The following is a 24,254-nucleotide window of genomic DNA, read 5'->3' on the forward strand; positions in this document are numbered from 1 at the left end:
CGTTAGTTTATGAGACTCTGTACTGTATTTTTATGTAGATTGAGTTAATTAGAACTAGGTCAATGAAGTTATTTTTAATAAATTATCTGGATGTTAAAACCAACTTCCTGTGGCAAACATAGTTTACATTTTTTAGTGAATAGGCAGTTTTCTATAAAAGACATTTTAGTAAATGTAGCTTCCTCTTATAAATATTTTAGATACAAGGTTAAGTGTTAATAGTCCTTAGGACTATCAAAAGAAAACTTTCAGTATTTTAATATAGTCATTTCTCTTTCTTAGCAAATAACTTAGGCAGAACCTGAACTTTTTGAATGCAAGGTACAAAATAATTATGGCTTTATTTTAAATTTTATAATAACAGAAATGTAAATGTATCCCAACCTTTTCCTTCTCTAATCACTTCAGCCTTTATCAACCTTGGGTATGCATTAGAATCTCCTGGAATACTTTCAAAAATTAGTATTCTGTTTTTAAAAACACTTCATTAACAACTGTTAACTGGAGCCTAATGCTTAGACCTGAGATATTATGTAGTTAGGCTAGAATTAAAGAGTATGAGTTTATGATTTTCTGTTTCCACAGAAGTCAGTAGATAACATCTGGAGTTGATGAGTAATGAGATGGCAAAATGAACATATTACTTAAGATTATCAAGGTTGCCTTTCGTGGGTAGTATTGGGGCTAGGGGGTGAGAATGGATGAAGGTGAGGACAACTTCTCTTCATTATATGCTCTTCTGTACTATGTGCTTTTTAAAAGTAAAAACCATGTTCCTGAACTGCATTGATTAAGAAATTAATGGATAGAAAAGTATCATTCCCTTACATTTTGAAATAATAAAATGTTCTTTATAAGAATCAAAATTTATAAGATCAGTTAATTAGGATATCGTTTTGTAAAGTTAAAAAAGATCTTTTTAGGAAGTTTCTTACTGAATTTTTAGCGTAAACTTTATACTAAAGTATATCACACATACAGTACATGCCCTCATTATAAGTGAACAGTTCTGTGAATTTTTCACAAAGCAAACACTTGAGTATAACTAACATCCAGGTCAAGAATTACATATTGTCCAAGCTCAAAAAAGGTTCAGGGTGTGCTGCCTCCAGTCACTGTCCTCCTCCAACCACAGTTCTGACTTTGAAAACCACTGGATAGTTTGGTTTGGTTTGGTTTCTGGATGTCATATAAGTGGAATCATAGATCATGTACTTGTTTGTCTTTGGCTTCCTTCACTGAACATTATGTTTGTGAAGTTTATCCTCTTGTATAGTTGTAGTTTGTTCATTCTCGTTGCTGTGTAGAATTCTGTTTTACGGATATGCCACAGTTTATCCATTCTACTAGTGATGGACATTTATGTTGTTTCCAATTATTAGTCTATTATGAAGTGTACTGCTGTGAACATTCTTGTGCATAGCTTTTTTGTTAGTAGAATTGCCTAAAATAAATTTAGTATTGCCAAGGAAATTGCAATCACATAATAACTGATTTTGAAAATAAGCATAAAATTAGCTTTCATTTGCAGAAGTCTTGCGTGTGGTTTTAAGAATGCATAGTAGCATACCCCTCTATCATTGACTTCTTTATGGGCAGTGCGGCCTGGACTAATTTGTATTCTGCAAATACATAATTGGGCCTATGTAGTACACTTGCTATTAAATGGCAAAACAGGATTGGTGATAGTAAAGCTCTGGGTATGTAAAAGTTAACCTATGTCCCCTCGGGTTTCCTAGCAGGTGGGGGATAATAATTAAGGGTAAACAGTTGCAGGCTTGATTTTGATATCTGAACTGTAAGGCAAACACCATCCCTTTAAATCTTCACTCCTGGCCCTGTTTGAGGTGTGCTGTTGCACCATTTTAGTTGGTGCACTGTGCTCCTGTAGGTAGCTCCTAAACTATCCTTCCACTTGCTTACAAGCCAATGTTTCAGGACATGCCCTCTAATTTTGGCTTCATTCTCTAATCCTAGTCCTATTCTAATTCACCTCTTCGGCCTTTGCACCATTCAGCCTTCTTTTTGTTTACTCATAGCCTTCCTATTTTATTTTGGGGGCAACTATTGTTCCCTTGTCAGAATATCTCCACCGATTAATAAACAGACAAGGGATTTACTTTCACTTGTCAGTGTTTGGGCATTAACATATGTTTTGTCGTGGCCAATCCTGATCAGCTTTCCACCCAAAATTTTCTTTTCTTGCCAAATTCATCTAGTGTTTTAAAAAATTTTTTATTTATTGATTTGAGAGAGAAGGGGGGAGAGAGAGAGAGAGAGGGGAAGAGAGACAGAGAAATATCAGTTTGTTGTTCCACTTACTTATTCATTCATTGGTTGATTCTTTGTATGTGCTCTGACCAGGGATTGAACCCGCAACCTTGGGGTGTCAGGACAATTCTCTAACCAACTGAGCTACTTCGACAGAACTTATCTCATGTTTTTAGTTTGAGCCTGAGAATTTTAAACTTCCAATACATGGTGCTCCCCGAAAGGAGAAAATCTGTGTGTCCCATCTTTGATCAGCTGCTCATTAAACTCTGATTCATGTCTGAATCTATTGCAAAAGATTCATTTCTTCTTTATCCACATAGAATATCCTGTGATCTGCCTCAGTTTACCTAGACCTGCCAGAATTTCAGTCAGGTTACATGGGTTAGACCCCCAACTCTGGCACTTGGTATGGTCTCCCCAACTGTAAAATATTCAAAGTCTACTGTTTCACCCAAGGATTTCTCCTTGGAGGAGGGGAGAAATAAGCACTTCAGCCTAGCTTGGCCTGATTTTCCTGAGGCACAAAGTCCTAACACCAAACAGCTCTGGCTATTTGTAGTCAGGATGCATTTCCTCCCAGCACACTTGAGACAATGACGTAGAACATTGTTGCCAGCTTCTGGAGCAGGAGCCCTCTTATTGAAGGCACAGCCCTTCAGCTCCGCTCCCCACTTTTTCATTTGCTCCTTTCTGGCCTTGGTGAAGATATTTCACCAAGGTGTTCCCTGTTTTTCAGGTGTTCCTCTTTGGGCTAACTGAAGCTGGGACAGGGGAAAGGATGGAAGGATAGCTGCTCTAAAGGCTAAGGTCGAGCTCAGTGCCCGCCTGTGAAAATACCTGCCACCCATCCATGTTATCCATTCAGCTTGTCAGCTACTCTAAGTTTTACCTCTTAAAACTGCAGTTTACCAAACGTTAGAGCCATGCTTTCTTAGTATTGTCTGAAAATCATTCTTATACATCCTTCTCTTACTCTCAGTTTTAGATTTTGTTTTATGTTGATTGCTTAACAATTCTCTAGAAACACTTGAATTCTTATTTTTTATTATGGTCTATTTGGGATTTTTTAACAGCTAAAAAAAATCCAAATTTTGTAATCAGGAGATGCTCAGAGGTGTTTTGGTTCCCTTGACTTCCTGATCGCTTCTTTTTTGTCCTTTTAATTGAATTTATTGGGGTGACACTGGTTAACAAAATTATACAGATTTCAGGTGCATGGTTTCACAGCACACTATCTGTACACTGTATTGTGTGTTCACCACCCCAAGTCAAAGCTCCTTCCATCACCATTTTCCCCCCACGCCCTCTTCCACCTCCCTCCCCACTTTTACCCCCCTAGCAGTCACCATACTGTTGCTGCTGTCCATGAATTTTTTCTTTTGTTTTTCTCAATCCCTCCACCCCCACCCACCCAGCCTCCCAAGCCTCCCACACACAGCTATCAGCCTGCTGTCTATCTGAGTCTGTCTCTGTTTTGCTTATTAGTTCATTTTGATTGCTTAATTACTCATTTTAACATCCTGCTGCTACTTTTAAAATCTTAAGGCAAGAGGACTACGTCATCTTAAAATTTACTTGAGTACATAGAACATGTTGACTTTTATTAGCTTTATACATGAGCTCAATAATTTGAATCTCACTGACATTTTTATTGCTAGTACAATAATGGTTATTAAAATAGTTTTTAAAGACAGGGTTATGGAAGTATAATTTACATATAGTAAAATTCACCCTTTTAAAGTATACAGATTGATGTGTTTGGACAGTTTTATACAGTTGTGTAACCACCATCAAAAGCAAGATGGAGAAGACTTCCATCACACTAGGAAGTTCCTTTGTGCCCCTCGGTAATCACTCCCTCCCTTAGCTTCTCACTCTTGGCAACAACTGATCTGATTTCTGTCCCTATAGAGACTACCATATTGAAGTCATATAATATGTAGCATTTTGTGTCTGAGTTCTTTCTCTAACATAATACTTTTAAGATTGACCCATTTGTTGAATGTGTCATTCCTTTTTATTGATGAGGAATATTCCATTGTATGGAAGTGCCAAAATTTATCTAGCTGTTTGCCTGCTGAAGGACATTTTGGATTGTTTATAGTTTTTCATGATTATGAACATTCACATGCAGGTCTTTGTGTGGCCATGTTTTTATTTCTCGTGTAAATACTTAGGAGTGGGATTGCTGGGACATATGTAAATGTACATTTAACCGTGTAAGAGACTTCTGTGCTGTTTTTTAAACTGGGTATATATTTTTCATTCCCACCAGCAAATATATGAAGGTTCCAGTCACTGTACACTTGCCAACATTTGGCATTATAAATTATTTTCAACTTTAGCCGTTCTAGTAGGTTGTATAATGCTATTTTATTGTGATTTTAATGTGCAGTTCTCAGATGACTAACTAATGATGTTGAGCACTTTTTTTGTGCTTACTGGCCATCTGTAAATTTTTGTTGAAGTGTCTATTCAAACCTTTTGCTCATTAAAAAATTGGATTATTGCCCTAGCCAGTGTAGTTAATTGGTTGGAGCATTGGCCCTCACACCAAAGGATTAGATTCCTGGTCAAGGGCGTGTAGCTGGGTTGCAGGTTCTATCCTTGGCCCCCGTCAGGGCACATTCAGTAGGTAACCAATTGATGTGTCTCTCTCACATTGATGTTTCTCTCTTCCTCTCTCTCTCTTTCTCTCTGTCCCTTCCAGTCTCTCTGAAAATCATTGGAAAAAATATCCTCTGGTGAGGATTAACAAAAATTGGGTTATCTTATTATTGAAATATGGTATTTATATATTTTGGATACAAGTCTGTGTCATTTTTTACAAGTTCTCATATCCTGTGGCTTACCTTAGCAGTGTCTTTGGAAGAGCAGGTGTTAATTTTAATGGAGTCCAGTTTATCATTTTTTTCTGTGATATGTGCTTTTGCTGTCTTGTCTAAGAAAAAGCCTAATCCAAGGTCACATATTTCCCCCCCCATCTTTCATTTCACAGATTTAATAGTTTTATCTTTTACATGTAGTATTATCCATTTGAACTTAATTTTTGTATGTGATGTGAGATATAGGTTGAGGGTTTTGTTTTGTTTTGTTTTGCATATGCCTGTCCAATTATTCTAGCACCATTTGTTGGAAAGACTGCCCTTTCCCCATCAAATTACCTGGCTACCTTTGTCTAAAATCAGTTGACTTTGCGTATGTGGGTTTATTTCTCGATTCTTCTGTTCTGTTGATCCATAAATTTATCCTTATGCAAATGCCACATTGATTAGATTATTGTAGCTCAATAGTAAATCTTGAAATTTGGTTTATTCTTATTATGGGAAAATAGTACTGAGCTGGGATTTCTCTATCTATAGCTTCTTCCTATTGGTCATAAGTATGCCCTTTAGAATAAGATTGCCTATAAGATTAATTATTAATAAGATTACCTCATTTTATATCTGTTTGAATAAATGTTCACACATTTTAATTTGGACTAAAGTTCTAGACCTTTTCATTTTAAGATGTTTTTGTCTTTTTAACTGCAGAGCTTATCATATACTAGGAGCTCAGTAAATATTTGTTGAGCTGAGTTGAACTCTGTAGAATAATTGTTCATTAATGTTCTTAAAGAAGGTTGCTTGAATTCAATAGAGAAAAAGCATAGTTCCTTTGATATTCAAGTCATTCAGAAACCACTGTTCTCTTAATTAAGAAATGATTACTTCTGGACCCGTCGGTGTGGTTCAGTGGTTGAGCATCAACCCACCAACCTGGAGGACACAGTTCAATTCCGGGTAAGGGCACTTTCCTGGCTTTAGGGCTCAATCCCCAGTAGGGGGTGTGCAGGAGGCAGCCGATTGATGGCTCTCTCTCATCTCTCCCTTCCTCTCTCTGAAATCAATAAACACATATTTTTTAAAAAGAAAAGAAGAAAGAATACTTCTAGACAATTGCATTGTAACTGGTTTGTTTTAACCACTGGAAAAGTCTTGATTTTATTTTTAATTTTTTATCAAAGTATTATATTTATAGTTTAAGAAGTCAATAACTCTTAAGGCTCCTATAAAAAACAGCCACCTCCTGGTATCCCCCAACCTTCTCTCCAGTTTCTAATTCCTCAGAGCTGTCACTTCCAACTCTTTAAATCTTTAGCTATTCACACCCTATCTCTAAGTAATGTGCTTATGGTGCAACTTCTTTCCCCTCAGTTTTAGACGTTACCTATTGGGTTATTTTCATACTTTGTACTAGGTACTGGTTGGCCCAATTCAGTATGGAAGCTCGTTTCCTTTAGTTGGGGACTAAAAATATTTATTAATATTAATATTATTTGTATATCCTCCCTGTTTTCTCTTTTCTTTCCACATTATTCAGATATTTGATGCCTTGAATTGGTCATCTAATGTTCTTATCTCTTTGCCTGTTTTTCAGTCCATTTTCTTCTTTGCTTCCTTTGTGAGAATTTTCCTCAACTCTATCTTCTAGTTCTTCTGTTGAGCTGTTTTGGTTTTTTAAAAATATGGCTTTATTGATTTCAGAGAGAGGAAGGGAGAGGGAGAGAGAGAGAAACATCAGTGATGAGAGAGTCGTCATTGATCGGCTGCCTCCTGCACATTCCACACCCGGGGATTGAGCCTGCAGCCCGGGCATGTGCCCTGACTGGGAATCGAACCTCAATCCCCTGGATCATAGGTCGATGCCCAACTGCTGAGCCACGCCGCCTGGGCTTTCTATTGAGCTTTTAATCTGTGCTATCATATTTTTCCAAGAGCTCCTTTTTGTTGTAGTTATCTGTTCTAGCTTCATGTTGAGTTCTCTTTGAGGATATTAATGACAACTTTTCTTGAGTTATTTTCTCTTTAAATTATCATAATTTCCTTCAGCTTTCATTCTTTGAGTGTCGTTTATAAAGAATGCTGATAATGTGCTTTTGAAAGAGGATTTCAGTATTTGAGCAGTGGGATTGAAACATAAGATTCTATCAGTTTGAGAGATTTTCCTCTAACTGGCTATCTCTGTGACATTGTAGCTCTTTCTATATGTGGGATCTGATTTCTCTTAACTATTATTATAATATATAAGTAATAGCTTTGTATTTCCTCAGTTCTGAGTGTATAACAATTCTGTTTTATACTCAAGCATAGTACTCTGAACTTATTCTTATAAAATCACATCTGTTGGGAGGGGCTCTGTGTGTTCACGCTTCTTTCAATCCACATTCTGTTTACTCATCCAGTCTTAATAGAAAGGTTTTATTTATCAAACCAAACTTATAACCCTTTGGCCCTGTATCAGAAACTTCCTTCAGGTCACTAATTTTTAAAAGGTGGTTCATGGATATATGCTAACACAGAGATTGGCAAACATTTTCTATAAAGGGCCAGAGAGTAAATATTTTAGACTTTGCATGCTGCACAGTCTCTGTCACTGCTGCTCAACTCTGTTATTGTCACACAAAAACAGCCATTAAGCAGTATGTAAATGAATGAGCAGCACTGTATTCCAATAAAACATTACTGTAGTTCCCCCCTTATCTGTGGAGGATGTGCTCCAAACCCCCAGCAGATGCTTGAAATGGTGGGTAGTACCAAATCCTGTATATACTATGGTTTTTCCTATACATACCTGTGATAGCACTTCATTTATAAATTAGGCACAATAAAAGATTAACAACAAATAATAAAAGAATAATTATAACAACATACTATCATAATTATAATAATTCACAAAGTTATGTAAATTTGGTCTCTTTCTCAAAATACCTTACTGTAACCAACCTTACTTGCAGTAAATGGCTTATTGTCACTTGTTTCAGGGGATCCCTTGCTGAAGTCTTCCTATAGGCCAGTGATTTTCAGTCTTTTTCATCTCATAGTACACAAACTAAATACTAAAATTCTGTGGCACACCAAAAAATATATTATTTTTTGCCAATTTGACAAATTGGTGTAGTTTTTATTCATTGACACCGGATGGCTATTGTTGTGTTGGCTGCTGTCTTTTTTTTATTTATTTGACAATCTAAAGGAAAAGAAGTCAGTACCCCTGACTAAACAGTCAGGTATTGTGTGTTTTAAAAACCTTGTGGCACACCAGTGTGCCTCCCGTGGCAAACCAGATGAAAAACGCTGCTATAGGCTAATGCTTTCTGGTGCAATATGTTGTTATGTCAGTTGGAACATGTCTTCTGTTCATATTTTCCACCCACAACTTTAATGACTTTTCCATCTTGAGAAAACACTGTTCACAAACTGTGGCTATAACTTTTTCAGCTTGAGATTGGACAGCAAAACTAACAATATTAGCATGACTTTCTTTTTCCTTCACAATTTCTAAGATAGATTTGTTCTTACTGTAGATCCTCACAACCTCAGCATATGATTTTTTTCTTTCCTTATTAAGTCAAGAAGTTTTCCCTTTTCCCTAAAGGAAACACCTAACAAAGGCTTTTCTTTCGCTTATCTGCATTACCAGCATCACTACTCTTGTGCTTTGGGGCCATTATTAAGTAAAATAAGGGTGACTTGGACATTGCAATACTGCGATAGTTGGTCTGCTAACCATGTGGGCTAAGTGACTAACAGGCGGGGAGCATATACAGCGTGGATGTGCTGGAGTCATGTGCCAGGCTGGTCGGGGTGGCACGGTGTGAGATTTCATCATGCTACTCAGAATGGCACACAATTTAAAACTTAAAAATTGTTCATTTCTGGAATTTTCAACTAAATATTTTCATACTGCAGGTAACTGAAACCTCTGAAAGTGAAAATGCAGATAAAAGGGACTACTGTATTCTAAAGTAGAATACCAAATAGATGATCCTTAAATTAGGAGACTGGACGAGATCGCCTGGGGAGTAAGAATATTGGGAGAAGAGAAGAGAGCTGTCTGTTCACTGAGCCCTGAGCACAAGAACAATTAGAGGTCACAAAGAGGAGAGGGATCCAGCAAAGCAGACTGAGAAGGAGCACCCAGTAATGCCAAAGGATGCAAGAGTGTGGGCCCTGGAGCCAAGTAGGGAAATTGTTTTGAGAAAGGGAATGAACAGCTATAGCAATTGCTGCTAAGTCTAGTAAAATGAGGTCTGAGAGTTGACCTTTTGATTTGGCAAGAGATTGCTTATGTCTCTGACAAGAGCAACTTTAATTAGAATGGTAGGGGACAAAGGCCTCACTTGAGTGGGTTCAGGAGAGAGTGGGAAGAGAGGATGGGGAGAGAGGAAGTAAGTATGACTGTCTCACGGAATTATCCTGTAGATAGATGGGAGCAAGGAAACATGGTGGTAGCTAGTGGGAAAACCAGGGTCCAAAGAATATTTTTAAAAAGATAGAATAGTGTAATAACCCAATAAATATCTTATTAACTCTATGAGTATAACATCTAGCAGGTATATGCAAATATGGATCAGAAGCTTGGGAATCAAATCAAGACTAAATAAAAATGAGAAAATAGCCCTGTCCGGTTGGGCTCAGTGGTTAGAGCTTCAGCCTGGGGACCAACGGGTCATGGGTTGGATTCCCTATCAAGGGGCACATACCTGGACTACAGGTCCTCCCCGTCCCGGTCGGGCGTGTGTGGGAGGCAACCAATCGGTGTGTCTCTCACTTTGCTGTCTCTCTCTCTCCCTCCCTCTCTTCCACTGTCTCTGAAAAGCAATGGAAAAAATATCCTCGGGGGAAGATTAAAAAAAAGAAAGAAAAGAGAAAGAAGCTTTGCAGCAGACGTAGAATGAGTGGTGTTCTCATGGTAAACTGTAAGAAGAGGGCAGAAACCTTTCATGGCGAGAACCCAGGGGACACTCTCAGTCTGAAAGCAAAGGGAAGGAACTAGACATGTTCAGAGAGGAAGAGAACAGGGATCAGGGTCCGAGGAGCCCAGGGAAACCCAAGCATAGCGGAGTCCGTGGGTCAAGTGTCAAATGCAAAGGATGAGGGCTACGTAAGGCCACCGTACTAAGTTATGAGGAGCTCATGTGCAAGCATTATGCAAAAATAATTACGAAGATGGTTAGTAAAAGTGGAGGCAGCAGAGCCATCAGAAAGGAATTGGGAACAAAAAAGGAAACAGACTGAAAGTGTGCAGTAGCTGTGGGACATGTTGGAAGTCTGAATAGTGGGCAAGGAGTGAGCCATGAGAAAGGAAACCAGGAAGGGTGACTAATGTAGACGTTACTGCGCTACCACAATTTACAAAGGGAACATAGCCCTGGCCGGTTTAATTCAGTGGTTAGAGCCTTGGCCTGCGGACTGAAGGGTCCCGGGTTCGATCCAGTCACGGGCACGCACCTCGGTTGCAGGCTCCATTCCCGGCCCCCATTGGGGCGCCCGTGGGAGGCAACTAATCGATGACTCACTCACATCGATGTTTAATTCTCCCTTCCGCGCTCTCTGAAAAGCAATGGAAAAACTATCCTCGGTGAAGATTAAAAAGAAAAAAAAAGGGAACATATGGCTAGTACAATTTCTCACTTCATAGAAATTTTACACTACATTTGAATGAAACTAAAGTTTACTTTGTAGACGAAGGACTGTCCATAATCACAACTATCCACGGAAATAAAAGTCTTTTTCCCCCAATGAGAAATGGCAAATGCAGTCTGAGTTGTAGAGACTTTACCCTACAGCTAAAAAGAAAACTTCCTTCATGAAAGAGTATCCATTTTATTTGCCAAACCTGGTCTGGTGTGCCAACAGCTATGCAATTCCATCTGAATTGTACAACCAGTTCAGTTTTCCATTGTTTCAAAAAATAAATAATATCCTTTGTTCCAAATTCATTAATTGCTTGAATTATAATTTATCCAGTATGGCTGCAGACATCAAAAAGCAGCTTTTCATTTCACTGAGTTGTTTCCAAAACCTTGAAGCTCCTTACATTAATCACCCACTTAGAATATCAAGACATACATACTTGTGTGTGCAGCAGCCATATCTTTGGATGCGCATGCTCAGTGTTGGCTGTTTTTCACCCAAATTGTCATACAGATAGAAAGGAGAAAACTGAACAGCATTATCCATTTCTGAGAATCATTTTACGCACCAGCTAAATTTTAAACCCAAGACTCTCAGAACTGAACAATTTGTTTAACCTAAAGCTTTTCAATTTCTTTATATTAAATAAACTACCTTTTCTATAATTAACACCCATCTCTCTCTTTTTTTCTTATCTTCACTGAGGATACTTTTCCATTGCTTTTCAGAGAGAGTGGAAGGGGGAGAGAAATAGAGAAACATTGGTGTGAGAGAGACACTTCAATTGGCTGCCTCCTGCACACGCCCTGGGCTAGGGCCGGGGCGGGGCTGGGGTCGAGCCCTTGGCTGGAATCAGACCTGGGACTCTTTGGTCCACAGGAGAACACACTAACCACTGAGCAAACCGGCCAGGGCCCATGTCTCCTTTGGATAAATCATGTCTGTACAAAGAAAACGGCAAAACTCTCCAAGAGAATTTTGATTACATTGAGAAATGAATGAGGTGAACATATATAATATGAACACTCTACTTATGTTTTGAATCATAAATACAGGATTCAGGACTTTGTACCTCAAAACAGTATCTGCTTAACCTATTACACGAATGTTTCAACTTCAGAGGAGGGCTAAGTGCCGCAGGAATAATACCTTTAGGATGTTCATATGTAATCTGCCCATTAGCACTAATCAACCAGTTAGCATGTAAATGGTTCATGACATGCTATATCATATTATATACCACACCACTCTTCAGTGTGGTATATTTGGCTAATGCTAAGTTAATATTATTTTAATGAACTCCACCCACTCTCCTCCACAGACCAAGCCACAGAGTCCATGGTTTCAGAGGACCAAGTTATAACAGTTTTTTCCAGCCACAGCAGTGTCTTAAAATATTTCCCCCGTAACTGTAAAAATTCAGCATGATAAAATGGCCTTTATTTGTTTAGGTTTAATGTTTATTTTTGGAATTGGGGATACATTCCTATGTATATGATTCAAGAGGTACAGAAGTGGAAAGTCTCCAATCTCTCTTCCTCAAGTGTGTCCCAGACATTGACTATTCTGGAGGCAACAGAATTACCAATTTCTTGTTTAGCCTTCCAGAAATATTCTCTGTAAGTACAAGTTAATATATATGTTACAAATAATATGAGAATTATGCTTTTTGTGATCTTGTATAAAATCCCCAAAATGCACAATATAGTATTGTAACATGGTACTAAGGTATAACATGAAAAACAAAAGGAAAAACATTGTAGTGTATGTAGTCAGGAAACCTTCAGCTTCAGCTCTCATCTAGCTTGGCCTCTTTGTAGTGCCTGGGCTACTTCTGATTCTCCTCCTAGCTCTAATCTCTGCCCCTTCTCCTGATGCATAGTCCTCTGTCCATCCTTTACAGTCTTCAGTCTCCAGTCCTTTTCTCTTCATTCTCTACCTAAATTTCTAAAGCTCTCATCCATTCTCATAGTTTTTAAGTACCACTCATATACAAGCCCTAAATCTGTACCCTAAGGCTTTTAGCATATTCTCTAGGTCCACATTTAAAATCTCTTTTGGACATTTTTTTTTTTATATCCTGAAGTTATTATGATGTACAATGTATGTTGATATTTGAAACTAAAGCTAATTAAGAACTAGATTAAAAAAAAAAAATCTCTAAAGGGGTTATTTAAACAATTGATTTGAGTGATTCTTACCCTTGGGTGAGAAATTTATGTTAAAATAAAAACTACAAAATAACATTATTTATTTTGGTTGTATATCATACAGTCTGCACATTTCTCTACAAGCTTAACATGCTGCTCTTATTTGAAAGCATATAATTTAAAAGATCTTAGACCTCTATATCCAGCTTCTTAGTCCCTTCTGTTTAATGAGGTGACTAAGCTGAGCTGTGATCGAGGTAAGGTAATACTTTGTAAATGCAAATATATCATAAAAACTTTATTGTTATGATGGTGAAGATACGTTCTGTTCAATAAAAGCAAATAACTATGTTCATTGTTAGTAAGTAAATACTGGCAGTGGGTGTAGGGGAATTACAGACTACAGTAGCTTCAAATTTAGCTGTAAACAGAAGGAAATGTGATTGACTTTAAAAACTGGTTTTATAAATACTGTTTCCGTTAGGATGCAGTGCAAGAATAGAAACTCAACTCAAAATGGCTTAATTACTAAAGAGAAACATCACATAATACATGACAAGAAATCCAGGAGCGGATGGTTCTAGGGTGGTTCATTTAGTAGCTGACTTATGTCATCTTTCTACTCTGTCATCATAAGTAGTTCCAGAGAACACATCCTTACCCAGCAATGTTCAGAAGCACATGGAAAGTATACGCAAAGAATTCTAGTCTATAATAGGGAAATAAGAGGAGAAAGACTTTAGGTGAAGCAACCCACATTTGCTGCATTTATTATGACTTTGAAAAACAAGTTACAGTAACATTTAGTGTTCTGTTTTAGTTCTTCTACCCATTGTGAAGCACCAGTCACATACAGGAAGGACATAAAAGCATGTGATAATTTCAAAGTATGTAAGAGACATGGGTTTTATAAACAAATCCTGTGTATACCAAAATCCAGATGAAGTTTTAAAAAGAATCAGTTTTTCTGCTCATGAGCTTAAAAAAAATTAAACTAGTCTCTAATGCTTGAGTATATCTTGAAAATATTATGCTTCATTAGTCTGACTTCATTAGCACAAAATTACCCTATAACTTTTACTAATAAAGAGCAAAATGGATGTTTTTTTTAAAAAAAGGTGTATTTCAGCTGTTTTGAGAGAATTATTGTTTTCAGGATGTATAATAATTCCCACTGGGCCATTATTTCACATTTGCTTTTATACAATTATTTGTTCTTGTTTATTAAGCTGCAGGTCAAAAACATTAATTATTCCTGTAAGCAATTAGTAGAGAATTTTTAGGGCTTAATTAGACAGTAGCATTCATTATAATATTTTGGAGTTACAAACAAAAATATAGTTTATATAAAAGCAACTAAGAGGTAAAGTCTGCTTGATTTAGTCTTAAAGGGATTTTATAAGTAGTAAAAATGAATAGCAGTATTAAATTTGCTCTCTTAATAAAGACACGTGCATCATTGATACTTAAATGTTGATAGGGAGATGGAGAAATAAGTTAAATAGTTTTATTATAAACTGAGAACCTCTCTCAGAATATAGTACGGCACTATTCTTTATGAATTCCTTTTTGCCTGGTTTTTGGATTTATTGAATTATATGTTAATAAAACTTGGGCACTTCTAATATAATCTCTACTCCATCTTGTGGAGATGTGGAAGTGAATCAGGGGATACACACACACACACACACACACACACACACACACACATAATTGTTTTTTAATTTCAGTAACCACCAGATACACTTCATTTAATCATTCACCAAATATAACTTCAGCACCAGGCATAGTGCTAGGCCCTTAGTCTGAGCAAGAGACAGACATATAAGCAAGTAAGTGTACTAAATGTTCCTGATATTATGGTAGAAGTCCTTTCAGGGTAAACACTGTAAGAAGAGGGGAGTAGTCACTTCTGTCCAAATATGCAATAAAGGTTACAGGGAGAAAGACATGGTGAAACATTAAAATATTGCCAGGATTCAAAATGAATGCCTCTGCCTCGCCCTCAAGCAGGTCCTCATGCCTGAGTAATCTCCAAATTCATTTCAAAGGAAAAAATTCCCTCAAAGCCCCGCTGTTTATTAAGTCCAAATCCCTTATACATATAGATTTTAGGAAATATTTTTTAAATGAAAACATATTTGTAAAATTAAGAGTAAACCACAAAATAAAGACAATTCAATTTAACGATATTAATTTAATATGATGGATGATGTTATTTTGTGGAAACTAAATTGATGCCTTTGGGTTTTATGGTGAAAAGAAATAGCCTTATGTCTATTTAGCATTTAAATTGTATCCATATCCTGAATTTACTTTTTCAGGCTAGGGAATTGAGTCCAGCTACACAGAATAAAGACGACAACAAATAGCAAGGGCTGAAACAGATAGGGCTATTCTGCCCCCCATTTCCCCCAACAGGAAATTTGGAGTTAGATAGTCCATGCGAGAGCAGCAGACTACCTCTGCTGTCCCAGCCACACCTCTGCAATCTTCTTGCCCTTTCTTTCCTGATAGGTCAAAAGATAGCTGTTACAGTTCAAGTTTGGCATCATTGTTTCCTGCAGGAAAAGAGGAGAAGTCAAAAGGGCACTTGCCAACTGAGTTGACCCTATTTTAACAAGTTTTTTTCAGAATCTCCACCCAGTGACCTCTCCTGTCTCATTGGCCTCACACTGTGTCACATCCACTCCCAGTTGAAATGGTGCTTGGAAAAGGAGGGTTTTAGCTGGTCACATAGACCCCACCCTCAGGGTTGTATTAGTGAGGGGAAAGGGAAGAAAAGATTTGGGGAAAGCAACACAGGCTCTGCCACAAATTCCAAGGCCAATTTTAAGGAGTGATTTGAAAACACGGTAGTCATCTCTACCACATAAAGTCAATTCAGCCCTGAGGTGTTATTGAGTCTGCATCAAACAGGTCTGTAACTATGGTTGTAATCAAGAAGAGTAAAATCCTTGCCCTAGCAGGTCTAGCTCAGTGGTTAGAGTGTCAGCCCTCGGACTCAAGGGTCTCGGGTCAAGGGCACAGACCTCGGTTGCAGGCTCGATTCCCGGCCCTGGTTGGGGCATGTGCATGAGGCAACCAATTGATGTGTCTCTCTCGCATCGATGTTTCTCCCCACTGTCCCCTCTCTCTCCTCTATTCTCTGAAAAAGCAGTGGAAAAAATATCCTCAGTTGAGGATTAAACAAAACCCGATAATGAAGTTTAAAGTTTGGAGCTAAGAAAAAAGTCAGTTCCCTCATGACTGTTCCACATTTCTCTCTTCTAACTATTTTAAAAAATATTTATTCATTCAGCATTCCACAGTAAGAAGTATTTGGTGTGGGTGTGTAGAGGAGAATATATGCCTCATACAATCCTAAATGCAAGAGAGAATGCCAAATACACACACACCTGATTTTAAAGTAGTTATTCAGATAATCCAGAATATTCACAGTGCATTATTTTTTATTATGATCGAAAGGAAAACTCAGCATTTAAAAAGAGAATTCTGACTCCCTTAAAACAAGGGTTTGCAAATTACTCCCCATGGGCCAAGTCAAGCCTATCATTTACTTTTGTAAATACATTAGTCCCTACCCCTTATCCCAGGTTTTGCTTTTCATGGTTCCTGACAGTCAACTGCAGTTCAAAATTATTAAATAGAAAATTCCAGTAATAAACAATTCATAAGTTTTAAATTGTGCACCATTCTGAGTTGTATGATGAAACCTCCTGCCATCCTACTCCATCCCACCTGGGACCTGAATCATCCCTTTGTCCCACCAATCCACTGTGTACACGCCACCTGGCAGTTAGTAACCCTCTAGGTTTTCAGATCGACTTTTGCAGTATTGCAGTGCTTGTGTTGAAGTCACCCTTATTTTACCTAAAAATAAGCACAAGAGTAGTGATGCTGGTAACTGAGATATGCCAAAGAGAAGCCTTTGTTAAGTGCTTAGGGAAAAGGGAAAAGGTTTTGACTTAATAAGGAAATAAAATCATATTCTGAGGTTGCTAAGATTTAAGATGAATCTTCTACCCATGAAATTGTGAAGGAAAAAGAAATTTGTGCTAGTTTTGCTGTAGCACCTCAAACTGCAAAAGTTATGGCTAGAGTGCATAAGTGCTTAGTTAGGGTGGAAAAGGCATCAAATTAGTGGGTGGAAAACATGAACAGAAAATGTGTTCTGACTGACTGCTACATGTTGTTCCAGAAAGCATTGACCCTATAGGAAGACTTCAGCAAGGGGTCCCCTGAAACAAGTGACACTAAGCCATTTCCTACAGGAGTGGTTATGCAGATTTCAGGAATAGGTTTGGAGTGAAAAATCTACTGGAAAGAGAGAGAGGGAAGGAGGCACCACATTCACATAATTATTATTACAGTATATTGTTAGAATTGTCTTATTTTATTGGTTATTGTTGTTAACCTCTTACTATGCCTAATTTATAAATTGAACTTTATCATAGGTATGTATAGGTAAAAACCTATATAGGGTCAGTACTATCTGAGGTTTCAGGCATCCCCGGGGGTCTTGGAACGTATCCCGCACAGATAAAGGGGGACTACTGTACTTTTAGCATCCCTCTTTTTTGTTACCGTCCTTCAATTTTGCACATTCAGGCTTTCGGAATATGCCCCTTCTACTTCTAGGGTCCTCATTTATAGTACACATTATCCCCTGAATTCATGCATGTGAATCCAACCTGAAACTTGGTTACTCTTTCCAGTTATCTACCAGAGGTGTTTCTTCAGCGCAGAGAAATTTTCTTTTATTTACTTAATTGTTGCCTCTACTTCATATGATGTCTTTTCTCCTTTTGAACACCAATTTTTCACATGTTAGTTTTCTAAATCTGTCTTTCAAGTCTTTTGTTTTTTTCTTCAGTATTTTATTTATTTAACCTGCTCTGTGCTTTGAGAGATATCCTTATGCTTCATCTTCCAGTCTGCTTATTAGATGTCATTAATGATTGTCCTTTTCTTAAAAAAAAATTCATCTTCTTTTGTTTGATAATCGTGGCTTTGAGCTTTAGGATGTGCGTGTGCATGTGTGTGTGCGCGTGTTGCATTAAATTTATTTAAGCACTCAGTTTTTGTGCAGATGTTTATCTTTCTTTACTAGCACTTTTCATTTGCGAGGTAAGTGTTCTGATTATTTACTCTTAATTTGCTCTTTCAAATGTTGGGGCCTCTCACATGGTCACTTCTTTTTCTATGATGGCTCATTGAAACTCAGATCTGGTTGCTGAACTATCCTTAACAGCAGGGATCCCATAGGTTGGAATAGGAATAGTGCCTGAAGTTTAAGGAGAGCCAACCCACTAGAGCTACCTGAAGGAAGCCTAATGCTCTCTAATCTATTTTAACTCTCCTAGTTTCCAAAGTAGGAAGACCCACCTGTCTCAATTAGGAAAATCCAGCATATTCAGAGGGATGGAAGGCTATCTTCACTGGGGTCTTCAGACACCTGAAAGCCAGTCTATTCCAGTGATCCACAGCCCTAAGTTTGCCCAGGGCTCTGGTGCTGCTTTCCAGCTGGTTAGCCACTCACAGGGCGGTTTAGCTGTGTTCCATCTGGCTCTGATGCTACCCTCCTGTAAGCACAATCCGGCAGTCTGCAGGTCTCTGCAGCTGCTTAATTTTAAGAAGTTAAGGAACATGGAGTTGGACATAAATGGGAACAGGCCACAGTCAAATTTCAAAGTACTCCGTATCCTCACTCATTCTAATGCAATTTATATTCTGATGACTATCAAATTTATATCTGCAGTCCCCATCATTCCCCTGACTCACATATCCTACTTAACAGTTCAACTTGGATATCTGATGGATACCACAAAATTTAATGTCCAAACTGAACATTTATTTAAATATATAATTTTTAATCCCCACCGGAGGATATGTGTTTTTTAAATTCATTTTAGAGAGACGAGGAAGGGAGAGAGAGAGAAACTTCGATGTGAGAAGAACATCTACCGGCTGCCTCCCGCACACACGCCGACCGGGATCCAACTCGCAACCTAGGTGCGTGCCCTGCCCGAGTGCGCAGCCTTTTGGGGTACGGGGCGACCCTCCAACTGAGCCGACACTCCAACAGGGCCCAGCCGAGCGTTTGATTGTTGTCCCCAGACCTACCCCGCTTCCAGCCTTTCCTTCTCGGGGAATGGCATCACCACCGTTTTCACAGTTATTTGCTCAAGTCAGTATCTTCAGATTCATTCCTGGCTCCCCTTTCTTATTTTCACATTCACATCCCCGCTGATCATCAAACCCTATTGGCCGCACTTTCTGAAAGCACCTAAACTGACCACTTCACACCACTTGCAGCTCTGCCGCTCATCCAAACATAGTTGTTTCTCTCCTGGTCCACTGCAGGTGCCTCCTCACTGCTCTCGGTGCTTCTGCCCTTGCCTTCCACAGTTTATTCTTTATAAACCAGAGTAATCTTTTTAAAAGGAAATATGCTGCTTCCTTCCAAAGGATTCAAAGAAAAATCAAACCCTATGCCATTGCTTGTAAGGTTCTCCATGGTCAGAGCCTAGCTGCCTTCCAACCTTATCATCATCATCATCATCATCATCATTGTTACCATTTTCCATGTTCTCGCTGCACTTCAGTCATATTAGCTTCCTTGTCCATTTTATATTACATCGTAACGATTTATCTCAGCGTCCTTGGACTTGCTGATCACTGTTGAGAATATTTTTCCTCCCGATTTTCTTATAATTCCCTTCCTCATTAAATTTATGTCTTGTTCAAATCCGTCCAAATTGCCTAATCATAAAGATTCTTCCTGACCACTCCATAAAATAAATTCTCCCCTACATTCCCTGTTTTACCTTACCCTGTTTTAGATTTTTTAATAGGACTTAATCACCGCTGGAGTCATGTGCTGGTTTACTGTCTTCTTCCAGTCTCCCTCTATGAGGGAAAGACTGTTTAGTTCACTGCCACATCCCCACACTTAGAACAGAGCTGGGTACATAGTAGACATTCAATAAATAATATATACTTCAAGTGACATCTTTACCAAATTTGAATTGAATTTTAAAATGAAAAAGTAGCCAGACACATGAGTTTTCCTAGAAATAAATCACAATTCTCAAAGTATTGCTTTCCCATTTCTACTTTTTAGGCTTGTTTGCAAAAGTGTTATAAATTCTTTACTCTTGCATATGCCTTAAATTTCAGTTAAAGTATTTGTACTTTATTTTCCCATAAAAAATACTTATTAAGTAAACTGACATGTTTTTTCTTTTTAAGAACAAAATTCTATTTTACCTATAACTTATTCCTTAATAACATATTTATTGTCAAATTCTTAATTTTGTGTTTTATGTTAAAAGAAACCTTATAAAATTATATAATGTCAAGACCATTGGGAATAAAAGGAAGAAAATAACAGAAATAGGGACTTTAGTCTTTTCAATCTTTTGTAACATTTCAGTTTTTTTAGTTTGCCTGGAAAACTTTTTTAAGAGATTGTTTTTATCAATAGTGTACTCACTGTCTCTAAGGGACCTCTCGTGATCCTGACCATACCTGTTATTTTTTCTTTTTTGTTCTTTGCTTTTTCTTTTGCTCAGTTTATGCTCCTAACCTCAATTTCTAGTGAATAGAATTTGCTCCTATAGGATAATAAGAAAGGATAGAAAATTTAGCAAAATAATAGTGGAAATCAAAATTCATCTTGAAAATAGATTTAGTGTATATAATGTAGCACATATAATTATACGTCTAACATACTGATATATGGTTGGCATTTATTTTCTTGCACTTTAATACAGTGTTTTTCTAATCTCTAGGGAAGACCAATTTTAAGGTTTGATGGTAAGGAGGGAACTCATTGGTACAGTCTGTTCCCATTTTGCTCACATTTTTGAAGGCTAACTGTAGCTGTCCCCATGGGTGGACAGTGGGGAACGGCTCATCTGAAGCTCTGACATGCCCACATAGCCATATGTCATTGGCAGCTGGAGAGTCTCAGCACTGGCCCCTGTTCTCATGCTCACTTATAAACACTTCTCTCTGCCTTAGTACTTTAACATTTGTAAACTATTTTGTGGCAAGCTACTTAATCAGTACTTTTAAAATGGTTGACGGATAATCAAGAAATTAATTTGGTTTTATTTTTTATTTTTCCAGGTGCATGGTAGCTGATGAAGTAAGTGTTTTTATGATTTTTATGTATTTTATTAAATTCCACAACCAATTTTTAGTGTCTTTTGTTTACTATGTACTGTCTCTCTACGTGGCTATATTTCTATATATGGAAAGAATGAGACAGGGAGAGAGGAAGGTGGGGAGGGGTATAGTGGGAATAAGAATGGGCTTAGTGCTGGCTGGTGTGGCTCAGTTGGTGGAAACGTTGTCCTGTATCCTGAAAAGCTGCAGGTTTGATTCGGGTGAGTGCACGTACCTAGGTTGCAGGTTCAATCCTTGGTTGCGGCTTGTATGGAAGGCGACCAATCAATTCTCTCTCTCCACCCAACCCAAATCAGTAAGCATATTGGGTGAGGGTTAAAAAGAATGAGAATAAGTGTGTGTGTGTGTGTGTGTGTGTGTGCGCGCGCGCGCAGTAGATGTGCACTTGGAAAATGTTGTTAATACTAGTGATTCAAAATTCTGTATTGTTGCCCTAAAAAGCATGAATGTGCTTTGAAATGCAGCCCCAAATGAAACTGAACTCTTTTTGACTTGTCATAATACTGCTTGCTTAGAAGCTAAACTTGTAAGATTTTACTTTAAAGGTTGTTTTATATAAAACTTAATGTTAAAAAGGTATTTTATTATCGCTAAACAATATGATACATATAAGTGGCATGTACTTGTATATATTGATATTCATGTTTTCTCACTGAAACAGAAATTCTTGTTATATAAACTATGGTACTCTTTACATATATTCTCAGAGTAATATAAATCAGTGAACTTCTAATTTTACCATCAGTTTGAGAAATGTGCTGCTGTTTTCATTACACCTTTAAAGCATATAACAGCAAAACATGTACACTTAAAATTTATTAGAAAAAAAAATGAATACTGAATTTTTAAAAAATATAAGTGGTACCATAAAAGAGGAATTTCTGTTTTGGAACAGGATGAACTCCAAAAGGCTCTTGATAAAATAATAAATTTGAGCGCCCAAAATGACTGAAAGAAGCATATGTTTTACTCCCTGAATATGTTTGCACCAAACAGGAATGTAAATTTACTGCTTAAAAATCCCCAAATTAGGCATAACTATTTTATATAACATCTATAAAATATATAAATGTGATACTTTATGGATGTGTATATTAATAATTTTTGTAAACAGACCAGTTTTATATTTACAGAAAACGAATTATAAAAGGTAACACCATCTTAAAAATCTCCACAAGCAGTTCTTGGGGCAAGTGGGCAGCTATGGTATATCATTGCTGCCTTGTCTTCATTTTGATCTCTTAGAGATTTGAATAGGCGTGAAATCTATGGAATCATTCATGAATTGAAATAAATACTTAATCAGCACCTTAACTCTTCTGTTTTCCAACGAGCTTTTATCTTCTCAGTTAGCAGTAGACTAAGGATTATGGAGAGTTCATGATGAACCGTTAGGCAGCAAGTTTTTTCATTATACCAATTGCTTTTCCTCAGCTCCCACTATTTAAAATTACATAGCATTTGTCACATGTTGAGTGATTTGTGAGTGCCTTTCAAAGCCATTCTTATTTTTTAATTTAATAAATTTGATATTTTCTCAATACTTAAAAAACAATCCTCCACTTTTGCGTCCATCATAATTCTCTCTTTTCACCAGCATTTTAAAGACTCTCATTCTTTTACACCTATTTGACTTCACAGGGCTTATTATATCAAATACTGTTAATAAAGTGAATTAAGAAAAAAATCCACAACTTTACAAATGAGTACAAAAACAGGCTACAGAAATAAACAGTATGATGTACAAAGTCTAAGATCCCAGCTCACAATCACTGATATCCTCTACTAGTGGTGGAGTTAAAATGCCATTTTTATGGAATCTTTACTGAGCTAGTGTGGATAAAAGTTAGTTAGTAAATTAAAAGTATTGAAGTGGAAAGAATTTATATATATGTAAATTATATGAACTCGGGTTTGACCTTCATTCTATTTCCTGATACTGTTCTCTTTCTCTTGCTCTTATCACAAAATTGTGAAGTCAGAGAAGGAAATGCAGTTTATAATTTGGAGGTCATCCGCCTTTTGATTTTCAAATTAAAAAATACAGTTTGATATGAATATTTGACTCATCAAATAGCTAAAAGCCATAGGAGAGCAATTTTACATCTCTGTTATTGAACTTCCTTTTTTTAGAGGCTTGAATACCCACTTGGAGTATTGTGTAATTTAGCTGTCTACTGTGATGCTCCCTCCTGGCTTTAGACACAAATGGCTTCCTTCACTGGTATTATTCTTCTAGTATTTTTCCACTATTACCTTTTTCTAATGTATTCAGTCTTTGTGGAATTATATAGTCTGCTATATATAAGGTAATCATTAACTTTAAATTGGAATGATGATTTAAGTTCTGTTCAATTGTGTGATTATTGTGTATTTTGGTTATAAACTGATACTTCAGGTAACCAACAAAGCTATAACTTTTAATAAAATTAACTTTGCAGACATAGTTTAGATTGTGGTTTCTTTTTATCCTCACTCAAGGATATGTTTACTGATTTTTGAGAGAGAGGGAGGGAGAGAGAAAGAGAAAAACACTGATGAGAGAGAGAAACATTGGTTGGTTGCCTCCCGCTTGCTCCCCTACTGGGGATGGAACCCGAAACCTAGGTATGAGCCCTCACCAGGAATTGAACCCACAACCTTTTTGGTGTACAGGAGGACACTGCAACCAGCCGAGCCACTGCACCCCTTCTTGGTTTAATGCAAATAAATATTGTTTGAAGAGCTATGTAGTAAATATGTCAAAACTGTTTGTGAATTCATATTCCATAAAGAATGGAATTCAGACCATAGTCTGTAGTCAAGCTGTTGCACTATTATCTTAATTGCTTTTTAATAATTACTTTTGAACCACTGTGTACTTGTTCTGTTGCTCTCCAGTTGGAAATTATTGAAAATGTATATTCATAAAAGATTTTAAATGTGAAGAATAATTTCACATTAACACAAACCAGGTAATTTAGTTGGATTTACTTGGGGGAAAATATTAACCTACATACTTCCTACCTTATTTATCAAGTAAGTATTTAAAGACTATTATTCTTTGTAGAAACTCAGTATTTAGAAAATTTTGTAATGTTAGTTTTTACTTAAGGAAATGGGATTAATATTTTGGATTTACACGAATAGCCTAATAGTGTGTCCTAATGGAAAAAATCTTCTCAGGACATGGATT

General features: G+C 37.2%; 1 protein-coding gene across 5 annotated transcripts in view; it reads left to right on the forward strand.

The window, feature by feature from the left end:
- The window catches only part of ZRANB3 (zinc finger RANBP2-type containing 3), a 186,670-nt gene that overhangs the window by 57,737 nt on the left and 104,679 nt on the right, over nt 1–24,254 (forward strand). For all 5 annotated transcript variants that reach the window (XM_087819883.1, XM_087819882.1, XM_087819885.1 and 2 more), the window contains exon 3: nt 21,020–21,038. In XM_087819883.1, the coding sequence (XP_087676009.1) occupies nt 21,020–21,038 (19 nt within the window). The remainder of the gene's footprint in view (nt 1–21,019; nt 21,039–24,254) is intronic.

Source organism: Miniopterus natalensis, chromosome 8 (genome assembly GCF_054644295.1).
Source record: "Miniopterus natalensis isolate mMinNat1 chromosome 8, mMinNat1.hap1, whole genome shotgun sequence".
Taxonomy (NCBI): Eukaryota; Metazoa; Chordata; class Mammalia; order Chiroptera; family Miniopteridae; genus Miniopterus; species Miniopterus natalensis.